General features: G+C 44.8%; 1 protein-coding gene across 3 annotated transcripts in view; it reads right to left on the bottom strand.

The window, feature by feature from the left end:
• Nucleotides 1-201: 201 nt before the first annotated feature.
• LOC140069272 (NACHT, LRR and PYD domains-containing protein 3-like) overlaps nt 202-12448 on the bottom strand; it is a 62103-nt gene continuing 49856 nt past the window's right edge. For 2 of the 3 annotated variants that reach the window (XM_072114759.1, XM_072114761.1), the window contains exons 6-8: nt 6141-7833; nt 4835-5005; nt 202-661 (exon numbers count right to left, since the gene is read on the bottom strand). In XM_072114759.1, the coding sequence (XP_071970860.1) occupies nt 574-661; nt 4835-5005; nt 6141-7833 (1952 nt within the window). In that variant the 3' untranslated portion in view covers nt 202-573. The remainder of the gene's footprint in view (nt 662-4834; nt 5006-6140; nt 7834-12448) is intronic. The other variant, XM_072114760.1, reaches the window with a different exon arrangement.

The following is a 12448-nucleotide window of genomic DNA, read 5'->3' as shown; positions in this document are numbered from 1 at the left end:
CATAGGGGGCAGTATTATAGTAGTAATATTCTTGTACATAGGGGGCAGTAATATAGTAGTTATATTCTTGTACATAGGGGTCAGTATTATAGTAGTTATATTCTTGTACATAGGGGGCAGTATTATAGTAGTTATATTCTTGTACATAGGGGGCAGTAATATAGTAGTTATATTCTTGTATATAGGGAGCAGTATTATAGTAGTTATATTCCTGTACATAGGGGTCAGTATTATAGTAGTTATATTCTTGTACATAGGAGGCAGTATTATAGTAGTTATATTCTTGTACATAGGGGGCAGTATTATAGTAGTTATATTCTTGTACATAGGGGCAGTATTATAGTAGTTATATTCTTGTACATAGCGGGCAGTATTATAGTAGTTATATTCCTGTACATAGGGGGCAGTATTATAGTAATATTCCTGTACATAGGGGGCAGTATTATAGTAGTTATATTCTTGTACATAGGGGGAAGTGTTATAGTTAAACTTATATTCTTGGTACACTGGGGTCCCATTGTCCATAATGTCCCGTTATCCGCCCATCACAGATAGTAATTTGGCTGCAGTAATTCAGTAATTTATCTTCATATCTGGTTTGAATCTTTCCTGTCTTCTTATTTCTTCTCGCTCCTCTTCTGTCAATCCATTAAATGCCAGGCTAGAAAATAAGAGAGTTTGGAATTATTTTTTTTATTCTACAATTCTTGTAATTGCTTCAGATGGTGTTTTAAAAATGAAAACCATGCTGGCTTTGGTGCAGTGACAAGGGCAGGCAGCATTGTCAATTCTACCACATTTGGATTTTTTCCCTGCAGATAACAAATCATCATATGTCTGTAAATGGATAAATAAAAAAGTTATGACATGTCAAAAGAGGAGAGTATAAACGAAAAACAGGAAACGCAAAAATGGCAAAAGACAGGGTAAGGAAAAAGTTACTACAACATCAGGATTGTGTTTCTATGTTTCACTGGAGACATCAAAAGAAGAGGGGGCACCGTCTCCATCTGGAGAAAACATGGTTTAATTTCCAGAGGCTACAGGGCTGTCAATGTGTGGAATAGCAGAGCTCAGGCGCTGGTCACAGCAGGGACAGCAGAGAGCTTCACGAAGGGTCTAGATGCATTTTTACACATAAATAACATTGATGGTTATGTTACATAGAATTGTTTCCCCTAAATCCCTTCCTCATCCAATCCCTTCCCTTCCTTGGTTGAACTTGATGGACATGTGTCTTTTTTCAACCGTATACTATGTAACATCCACAGTTTAACAATGGATATCTCAGTTTCTGTGAAACTTTTTTTTTTTCTGGGTGCCATGATTCAGAAGGACGATGGATTGACATTGTACAGTACACACTTTGATATAATAAAGTTTTCTGTCTGACTTTGCACTAGAAAGAACGTCTTCTACATGTATTAATGAAGTGTCTGCGCCAGTTTTGTGTCACGGCTGCTCTGTGTCCGACAAGAAAGAATTTTGTGGAAATGTTGTGGCCAAATAAACAACTGATGGTGCTGCAGAGGTGTTATGTCATGTAGGGATCAGCTGATGGTGCTGCAGAGGTGTTATGTCATGGAAGGATCTGCTGATGGTGCTGCAGAGGTGTAATGGCACGGAGGGATCAGCTGATGGTGCTGCAGAGGTGTTATGGAATGGAGGGATCAGCTGATGGTGCTGCAGAGCTGTTATGACATGGAGGGATCAGCTGATGGCAGGACAGAGGTGTTATGGCACGGAGGTGTCAGCTGATGGTGCTGCAGAGATGTTATGGCACGGAGGGATCAGCTGATGGTGCTGCAGAGGTGTTATGACATGGAAGGATCAGCTATTGGCGCTGCAGGGGTGTTATGGCATGGAGGGATCAGCTGATAGTGCTGCAGAGGTGTTATGGCATGGAGGGATCAGATGATGGTGCTGGTGCTACAGAGGTGTTATGGCATGGAGAGATCAGCTGATGGTGCTGCAGAGCTGTTGTGACATGGAGGGATCAGCTGATGGTGCTGCAGAGGTGTTATGGCACGGAGGTGTCAGCTGATGGACCTGCAGAAGTGCTATGGCATGGAGGGATCAGCTTATGGCGCTGCAGAGATGTTATGGTATGGAGGGATCAGCTGATGGCAGGGCAGTGGTGTAATGGCATTGAGGGATCAGCTGATGGCGCTGCAGAGTTGTTATGGCATTGAGGGATCAGCTGATGGCGCTGCAGAGTTGTTATGGCATGGAGGGGTCAGCTGATGGCGCTGCTATGGTGTTATGGAAGCCCAGGTTAATAATAATTAAATTCCATCAAGTTCAGCAGCGTTTTACAAATCAGGTTGTGTGATAGCAGCCTTCAGCTTGTCTGCATTGTTGGTTCTGGTTTCTCTCATCTATATTCTATGGGGTTAAGGTCAGGAGAGTTTTTTGGCTAATCAAGCTCTGGTTATTACTTCAGACGTTGGGACATTTGGCAGTGTGTACAGGTGCCAAGTCCTGCTGGTAAATGAAAATTCCATCTCCAGGAAGCACATACTTCAGTCAGACCCCTTGTCGCTCCATGAGAGTAATGGAGCAGATTTCCACGTGATGACCATTCTACTCCATACTATTATTCTCATGGAGCGATGAGGGGTCCGACAAAGGTATGTGAGACCCCATCCTTTTTATCCCCCTTAAACTAAAGCAGTAATTTTTTTCTGTTTTCCTTTGGATATGTGTATGCAGTTGATTCGGTGTACTAATTCCATGAACAGGATTTTTTTAAATTGATAAAATGGTTCAACAGGGTGACGGGCAATTTTCTTTTGAATAAAATATAAAAAGAATTTTGTGCGTGTGTGTTTTTTTTAACTTGAGTTTAACTTTTGTAATGCTGCTGTCTCAGTAGATTCTGCCTTTTACTGTATTTTTTTAACTTTATCTTAGTATATGGTATCCCGTAAGAAGGTTGAGGTTAAGTGTTAGCTGATAAAAATAGCTTGCCCTAGCCCACATACTCTGGTACCCACAATCACCATTGGTGCATGGAAGCTTGGAATGTATGGCCAAGCACTGGGGTGGACAAAGGTTGGTATTATTGGGCTGGGAAAGCCCAAAGACCAGGGGTTTTATTGTATCTGTCTTGTTAAAAAAAGAAATAATTAAGCAAAAGCGACGTGTATCTACGTCTTTTTCTATGACCTGACAGACACGGTGGGGGTTATTTACTAAGGGCCCGATTCGCGTTTTCCCGACGTGTTACCCGAATATTTCCGATTTGCGCTGATTTCCCCTGAATTGCCCCGGGATTTTGGAGCAAGCGACCCGACGGATTCGGAAAAACTGCCGCATTTAAAACAAAAAATGTGTCGACAATGGGAAAGACTGTCCGAATAGGACTAGCTGTATAATTTGCAGTATTTGGATAATATGGAAGGTTGTGGAGATCATTGGGGGGTCATTTTCTAAGGGCCCGATTTGCACATTTTCGTCGGGTTTCCCGTTTTTTCTGAATCCGTCAGGTTTTTCGACGGCCACGCCCCCCGATTTCCATCGCGTGCTTGCCGGTGCCAATGCGCCACAATCCGATCGCGTGTGCCAAAAACCTGGGGCAATTCAGGGAAAAACGGCGCAAATCGGACACGCGCTTACCTGCACCAGGAATAGGCTAATGAACTCCGGTGAACTCCGACGGACTTCGGCGCAGCAGCGACACCTGGTGGACATCGGGGGAACTACCTTAGTGAATCGCCGGAAGACCTGAATCCTCTACAGAGAACGCGCCGTGGATCGCAACAGGACCGGGTAAGTAAATCTGCCCCATCGTGTGAGAACACATAGAAAAGCATTTGCTGTTGAATCAACCAATAGCAGATGGATAGATTCTATGGTGGATATTTATCATATCCCCGCTGCTGCATTTTCACAGTACGATATATCAAGAGGCTTCAGCCTATCAGACAAGGTACTGCGCAGCATTTATTTCTGGTGGCGGATTGGGATAAATAATCGCAAGTGCTAGCAATAAGGTAGCATTTGCGATTATTTCAGGTTTCTACGCCACTGATGTGGCGCAGAGGCCCTGATAAATATGCCCCTTTGCTTGTGTGTATGTAGCCTAAGTGTATGTTGTTTTTTTGCTTTGATGGTAAAATTACTTGGAGAAGTTTCATTAACTATTTTATTCTTGATATTAATGGCCGGAGTGATGCAACTCAGGTCCCATTAGGATATTTTGGAGCGAAGCTTTAGTAACCCAGCACATCCACTTTACGGAGCATCCTGCACTAATAAATGATATTTAGTACTGATCGTCAATTATAAATTGCCCCCAAAGACATGACACTAATTTTATCATTGTATAAATAAGCTACAGAACATTTAGTAAAAATATGTATGTTATGTGTTTGTATGCAGCCTGTTCCAGCAATGGAGCTCTGTTCACCACCAGTTTCTGTTTCCAGAGCTCCAGTAAGCAAAGGAAGAAACATGGACTAGCGGAGAAGGTTGGACAATTATGCACAAACCATAATGTCACCTAAAATAGAATAAATTCAATGTACAACTTGTCCACACATGTCTCATCCTGTGCACATCTCTTATACCCACTGTAATGTCTCCTCCTATACACATCTCTTATACTCACTGTAATATCTCCTTTTGTACACATGTCTTATACTCACTGTAATGTCTCCTCTTGCACACATGTCTTATACTTACTGTAATGTCTCCTCCTGTACACATCTCTTATACTCACTGTAATGTCTTCTCCTGTACACATCTCTTATACTCACTGTAATGTCTCCTCCTGTACACATCTCTTGTACACACTGTAATGTCTCCTATTATATACATCTCTTATACTCACTATAATTCCTCTATCCTGCAGGCCGGACTGGACAGAGCTTCCAGCATGTCTCTGAGTTGTGGACCAGACAGACGGTTATTTTGTAGGACAAGTCTTTTCAGGAAGGGGTTATTCTTAATTATTAATACCAACTGTATGCAGCATGTGCTTGGTAGATTATTGTCAGCCAAACTGTAAGAATAAGAAGAGGAGACAGTATTACATATTATAGGATTAGGTACATCAGCTCAGCATTCTCTATTACACAATACCATTAGATACCTTGCAGTAACTAACATGAAGTACAATGTGTCACGAGAAAACAATTTCAAAATCTCTTGGATATGTTAAAGCGTTCCAAAGTTAGAGCACAGGCGGTCCCCTACTTAAGGACATCCAACTTACAGACAACCCATAGTTCCAGACAGACCACTCTGACCTCTGGTGAAGCTTTCTGAATGCTTTACTATACATATACAAGATGCACTGGACTAAAAGGGGCACCTGATTATAAGGTGCACCTGATTATAAGGATGTATGACTAGCAGTTGGCAGACCTATGCAAAGTTCAAGGCAGCTGTTTTCTGTCAGTACGGTTCATATATAAGGCGCACTGGACTACAAGGCACACCTATGATTTCTGAGAGAATCAAAGGATTTTTTGTGCGCCTTATAGTCCGAAAAATATGGTATAACCACTTATAGTGACACAGGGCAGATTTGAAAAAAATGGGCCGTGTCAGGAAGGTGTAAAGTGGCTTTGGCGTTAAGGGGTTAAATCTATTCAGATTATATGCAATTTTATGATATATGATTATAAAATTGTGGTTTTTTAAAACAAATTTTAGAAAGAAAAAATTTCTGGGCAAAATTAATGATTAATAACATAGGGCAACATAACGGCCATCCAGAATGAATAAAGCCTGAAGTGGTGAAGCCTGGGGCTTTTAGTATTTTTGGTTTTATTTGTAAAATTGTGAGTATAATAAACACTTTTCAACCAGCGACATTCTCGAGTGCTCTGCACAATTTCATTTCGCCTTTTTAGGACATGGTCATCTAGAAGTTCGATCTGATTGGAGATCTGCATGGCGTAAACAGAGTCAAATGAGGCAGGAATTGATGTGGTCTACTGGACTTTGACTTGTGACTTTTTGAGGGACTTTAACTTCGAATCTTGTCTCTCAGAGGACCAGATCGAATGGTGCGAAGGTCAGTTATTTGAAATATGTTACCACATAGTGGGCTCAGAATAATAGTCATGGTGTAGAATGCAATACGTATTTTTAAAAAACTTTATATCAAGGATAAAATATAAGTATCTCACCTCAGAGTCTGAAGAGTATTTAACGCTGGTGCAAGTCTTTCTAATCCCTCGGTGTTTAAGGCACATCCAGTTAGATCGAGTTCTTCTATATGTGAGCAGGTTTCCATGATGAATGCCAAAGCTGTGCAGTCCAGAGGTGACATGTGGATACCTGAAAAGTCAAAACTTCTAAATGATTTTAACGATTCCTGAACCAGAGCCTTATTCCGGGATTCAAATAGATAAAAGCATGTCCTGAGATGCTTCCTCTTCGTACTCTCTCCCAATCTGTTTTCTCTTAGAAGGAAGTTCTTCAGCCAAGTGATGACGTCTCTGGAGGCCTGAGCTGCTTGTATGTCCAGGTATCCGGTTAGTAGAGACCTGGTGGTGGCATCTGATAGACCACACAGGAAGCGGAGAAATTTCTCACCTTGCTCATAAGAATAGGATTTGGCTCTTTCTAGTGATTCCTGTAACTTCTCAGGAGAATAATCGGCATAATGCACAAAGGCAGAGAAGAATTCCTGGACAGTGAGATGTAAGAAAGAATAGGACACAGGTTCCTCCGATTCCATCAGGAAACTTGATAAGAGCTTTGACTTATTGTCCACATGGAAAGATTCCAGATCCCGACCATCAAATATAATCCTGTGATTCATGACCCCATGTTCTGCCATCCATCCCATGGACTGCAGGAGCTTCTGGGTGCCACTTTTCTCCAGGCTGTGATTGGACAGGATGTTGGCGACAAATATGGCAAAGAGCTGGGTCACGGTTCTGGGTAATAATGAGACCTGCTGGTCACTACTTGTTGTCTGGAAGCTCCTGGATAATACTGTACAGATGATCCAGCAGTAGGATGGGAGGTAACAGAACGTGTACAATGTGTCATTCTGCTTCACATAGGAAAAAGCCTTTTCTGCCAGTTCAGGGTCACAGAAGAAATTGTCAAAGTAAATTCGTCGTTCTTCTGTTAGAAACCCACTAATTTCTACTATTCGCTGGAAAACGTTAGAACCAATTGATGCCAGACTGATTGGGCGACTGGTCATCAGAACAGAACAACCATTAAGAAGAGACTTTCTCACCAAACTGACCACAATGTGACCCCAATGTTCCGGCTGTTTAGGGTCGGAGCACAAGTGACGGGATGTGAAATCCATTGTCTGATTGCTTTCTTCTAAGCTATCAAATATAAAGAGAAGTTTCTCTGGATCCTGGAAGATGTTCCCGAGCTGCTGCCACAGATATGGGTAATGATGAAGGATCAGGGTCTCCAGACTAACCTTATCCAGTCTGTTCAGTTCTTGGAATTTGAAGAAAAAGACAAAAGAGAATCTTTGATAGAGATCCCCCTTCACCCAGTCATAGACAAACTTCTGCATCAGCGTGGTCTTCCCTACACCCAGCACTCCACACACCATAACCATATGTGGTACCAGTCTGGATCGGTGGCACCAATGAAACATCTTATTACTAGAAATATGTCGTACTCCATTTTGTCTTTCCTTTAAATATTCCTCATGTTTTGCCCCGGTCTCTATGAGCTCAAGCTCAGAGCGTTCCCTGAAGTGATCAGTGGAGACAATGATGAGGTTCACATAACGTGTGCAGAATGGGAAACTTTCCTTCTCTTGGTTACTTCTGGGGGGTATGTTCTCTATAAGTTTCTCTGTTTTTTCATATAAATGTTTCTTATGAAAGTTCTGGACATCTATAAAAAAACCCAGAAATTATAGGTGAAGATTAGAGGCCGAAACAAAGTACAGTATTTTGTAGAAGAACTGTATAGTCAACATGTAAAGAGGAAGAAAGCTCAGGAACTGGATACCTCCCTGCAGATCCTTCTCTAATCTGTCTTCAGCTGACTGGCAGGAGGGGAAAAAAACTTTAAAATGTTTTATCACCTGAACCAAGATGCCTATAAACAGTTCTGGTGTCAAATTAAAAAGGAGAATGTCCCAGAACTCGAGATCTACTCTTAGAGTGGGATACTTTTGGGAGTGGAAAACTGTATATAAAAGTTGGACACTGTCATTACATCTATACATGTGCTATTTGAACTGGTTATATGCTACTAGGATGTATATAGATGTGATGTATTTATTGTGAAGTATTTATGCTGTTATCACCAAAGGCATTTTCAATATTTTTTCCCTGTGTCATTTCTCAGCACTGAAAATATATTGGCTACTGTGGGGGCACTGTTACTGAATTGGCTACTGTGGGGGCACTGTTACTATATTAGATACTGTGGGGCCATTTAAAAAAATGTATATGGTGTCAGGATCAGTGGTAGTGGATCCTCTGTACCACCGTGGATGATGACGTAAGCTGACAACTGGGACCAGAGTCTAAGTGGTATCCGGTTTTCACCAGAGCTCATCCCAAAGCAGGTTGGACTTGCTGTGGCATGGTACCACTAGGTCATTCCACAGGCGTGACTTTGTCTGCGGTGGCGGCCAAAGTGAAGTACAGAATCATAAGGTAAACTCGTGGTCGGGGACAGGCAGGAGGTTGGGACAGGCAGCACAGAATCAGAGTCAAGAAAGTATCAGAATGTCAGAACAGGCAGCACAGGAGTGAAGTCAGGAACTTAATTGAGGTCACAACGGGAAATCAGGATAATCCCACAGGGCATCAGACAAGCTTTCTCTAAGGCAATGAGGCACACAGATCCGGCAGGGAACACAGGGAAGGGGCTGGGAATTTGTCAGCAAAGGCGACTGGTCAGTGACAATTATCGGCATGCTGGTCCTTTAAATTCCACAGAGCCGGCTAGGAGGCGGGGATGCAATCGACGAGCCGCCGCTGGAACACAGCGAGGTGAGTGGCGCAGTGCATGCAGTGGGCCACACTGAGGTACACGGGTGCATCTGCGACCCGAGACATAGGACGCAGGGGCACTCGTGACAGTAGCCACCCCTTTGGCCTTCCCCTCTCCTTGACCTGAAGGAACCTCTGAAGAACCCTACAATCCAGAATGTTGTCTTCTGGCTCCCAAGACCACTCCTCTGGCCCGAACCCCTTCCAGTCAACAAGAAAGAACCGCTTCCCTCTGACTGACTTCATATCCAGAACCTCTTTCACCTCATCGGTGGAGTCCGCCTGAGGAGTTGGAGGTGGTACTTGTCGGGAGAAGTGCTTCAGGTTTCAGAAGGGAGAGGTGGAAGGAATTCGGGATGCACATGGTGGGAGGAAATCGAAGCTTATAGCTGACGGGATTGATGCGCTTTAGCATCTCAAAAGGACCCAGATAGTGAGGACCAAGCTTGTAGCTGTGAATCTTCAGCCGGACACCTTATCACCTGGAGAAAAGACTGGAGGAGACCTGCGTCTCTTGTTGGACTGGGTTTTGGTGCAGGCGAAGTAGAAACTGCCGTGTTTGCTCCCAGATGCACTTGAGATCTCGAACCAATTCCAACACAACAGGAACATCAGAAGGCTCAGACAGAGGAAAAGGTGGGCTTGGATGTCGTCCAAAGACGACAAAGAAGGGAGTGGCACCAATAGATTGAGAGTCCAGAGAATTAAATGAGAATGCCCTAGGTAGGAGAGAAAATCTGCGTAACTGGGCATCAACAACGGCAGGAGAAGACCTGCTGGCTTGAGATGTGACAACTTGTTACGGGCAGAGGGAGTGCAGTAACCCACAAAATACCTTGACCAGATCTGGCCACCAGTAGTAACGAGATATGAGAGCGATAGATCTCTGCACCCCAGGGTGCCCAGCCACACAAGAGCAATGTCCCCAAGTTAGTATCCTCTTCCGAAGAGCTGGTCAGACATAGATCTTGCCAGGAGGAAGCTGCCGTAGGTCCACAGGAGCAGCAACAACCAGTCATTCTGGAAGAACGATATGACGATGAGCCAATTCTTCCCCAACAACATCAGGGGACTGAGAGAGCGCATCAGCTTTAACCTTCTTCTCAGCTGCACAGAGGTGAATCAGGAAGTTGAATTGAGAGAAAGAGGGACCAGCGAGCCTGACGAGGATTGAGACGCTGAGAAGTCAGGAGATACTGGAGATTCCTGTACCGGATGATGAGCTCCTTCCAGAAAATAGCGCCATTCCTCCAAAGCTAGCTTTATGGCCAGAAGTTCCCGATCGCCAATGGAATAATTCCTCTCTGCAGCTGAAAAGGTTTTAGAGAAGAAGCCGCAAGTGAGGGTTTGACCTTTGGTCCCTTTCTGGGTGAGAACGGCTCCAGCACCAACGGATGAGGTGTCAACCACCATTGGCTTCTCCGTATCAGGCTGTGTGAGAACTGGGGCGGAGGCAAAGGCAGACTGCAGCTTACTGAAAGCTTCTTCATCCGCCGGAGGCCAGAGTCTAGGATTGGCGTTCTTCTTGGTCAGCGCCACAATAGGAGATACAAGAGAGGAGAAATGTGGAATGAATTGCCCGTAATAATTGGCGAAGCCCAGAAATCTCTGTATGGCACGTAGTCCCACTGGGCGAGGCCACTGAAGTAGGGCAGACAATTTGGCAGGATGCATCTGTAGTCCTTTATCAGAAATAATGTACCCCAGGAACAGAAGACTACTCTGGTGAAATTGGCATTTGTCGAGCTTGGCATATAAGGGATTGGCCCATAGGCGCCTGAGAACCTGTCAGACGTGGATCTGATGGGACAATAAATCAGGAGAAAACACCAGAATATAGTCCAAGTAGAGATTGACACAATTGTAGAGCAAGTCTATGAAAATATCTTTGACGAATTCCTGGAACACCGCTGGAGCATTGCAGAGTCCCAACGGCATTACCAGATACTTAAAATACCCGTCATGAGTATTCCATTCATCACCTTCAAGGATGCGGATGAGGTTATATTCTCCCCGCAGATCTAGCTCGGTGAAAACCTTGGCACCCCATAGGCGATCAAAAAGTTCACTGATGAGAGGCAAAGGGTAGCGTTTTTTCACCGTGACTTTATTGAGGCCGTGGTAATCGATGCACAGATGGAGGGAACCATCCTTCTTGGCCACAAAGAAGAAGCCAGCACTGTCAGGAGAACACGACTTGGAGATGAATTCCTTCTGCAAATTCTCCTTGATGTAGGCCGAGGTAGCCGCGGTATTGGGCACAGATAATGGGTATACCCGAGCTCGGGGACAAAATGTACCCGGCAGCAGGTCTATAGGAACAGTGCACTGGCAGAATCTCCACTTGCTTTATAGAGAAAACATCTGCGTAGTATGAAGCGGGAAGACCTGCCTGCTGCTAGGAGGAGTCCACAGAACACATGGCGGACACCGGATGGAGAGCCATGAGATAGCAAGAATGGCATTCCAGTCCCCAACAAAGTATTTCCCCTGTATGCCAGTTGAGCACCGGAGCGTGTTGCTGCAACCACAGGAGGCCCAAAAGCAGTGAGGGCATAGACCGGGGGAGCACATAAAATGACAGTCTTTCCTTGTATAACGCCCCAATTTTCAGCAACAGGGGCTCAATACGATACTAGACTGGGTCGTGGAGAATCTGTCCACTGATGGAAGAAATAACCAGCGGCTTCTCAGGGCGAACCACAGGAAACTGATGCTGGGAGACCAAGGCAGCATCCAAGAAGTTCCCTGTAGAGTCCAGGAAGGCTAAAAGTTTAACCGGGTTGCCTGTTCCAAAACTGAGAAGACCAGGAACAGAACAATCAGACGAGGAGAAGCTTTGCTTTCACCTTGGGACGCTTCTCCCAAGAACCCTAGGTGCGGGCGTTTCCTGGACGCTGTGGACGGACTCGACAAGACCTAAGGTAGTGCTCCGAGCTGGCACAATAGAGGCAGAGGTTCTCCTGTCTTTGTCTGGAACCCTCTTGGGAAGAGAGACAAGCATTATCCACCTGCATGGGCTCCTCTGCAGCAGGCATGGAAGACGGCTGAGGTGGTCTTTGGAAGACTGGAGCCAGGCGGGGCAGATGTCGGATCCTGACTTGAGGTTGTTCCAGACATAGCTCCTCAGTGCGCTTAATAGACCAAATGTCAATCCAAGTGGCCAGAGAGATGAGACCAATCAGCGTCCGTTGCAGACAGGGCTTCTATGATCTGACCAGACAGTCCCGTTTAAAAAGTAGCAAGTAAGGCCGCCTCAATCCAATCCAGCTCGGAGGCTAAGGTACGGAACTGGACCGAGTAGTCTCCAACCGAGGAGCCCCCTTGAAACAGGTTCAGCAGTGCGGTCTCAGCAGAAGATGACCGGACAGGTTCCTCAAAGACAGACCGGAATTCAGTGAGAAAGGCAGTAAGGGTAGCCGTAACCGGATCGTTCCTGTCCCAGAGGGGAGAAGCCCATGCCAGGACTTTCCTGGAAAGAAGGCTGATCACAAAAGCCACCT

Source organism: Engystomops pustulosus, chromosome 7, assembly GCF_040894005.1.
Source record: "Engystomops pustulosus chromosome 7, aEngPut4.maternal, whole genome shotgun sequence".
In the NCBI taxonomy this organism is placed as follows: domain Eukaryota; kingdom Metazoa; phylum Chordata; class Amphibia; order Anura; family Leptodactylidae; genus Engystomops; species Engystomops pustulosus.
This window is presented reverse-complemented; position numbering and strand designations above follow the sequence as displayed.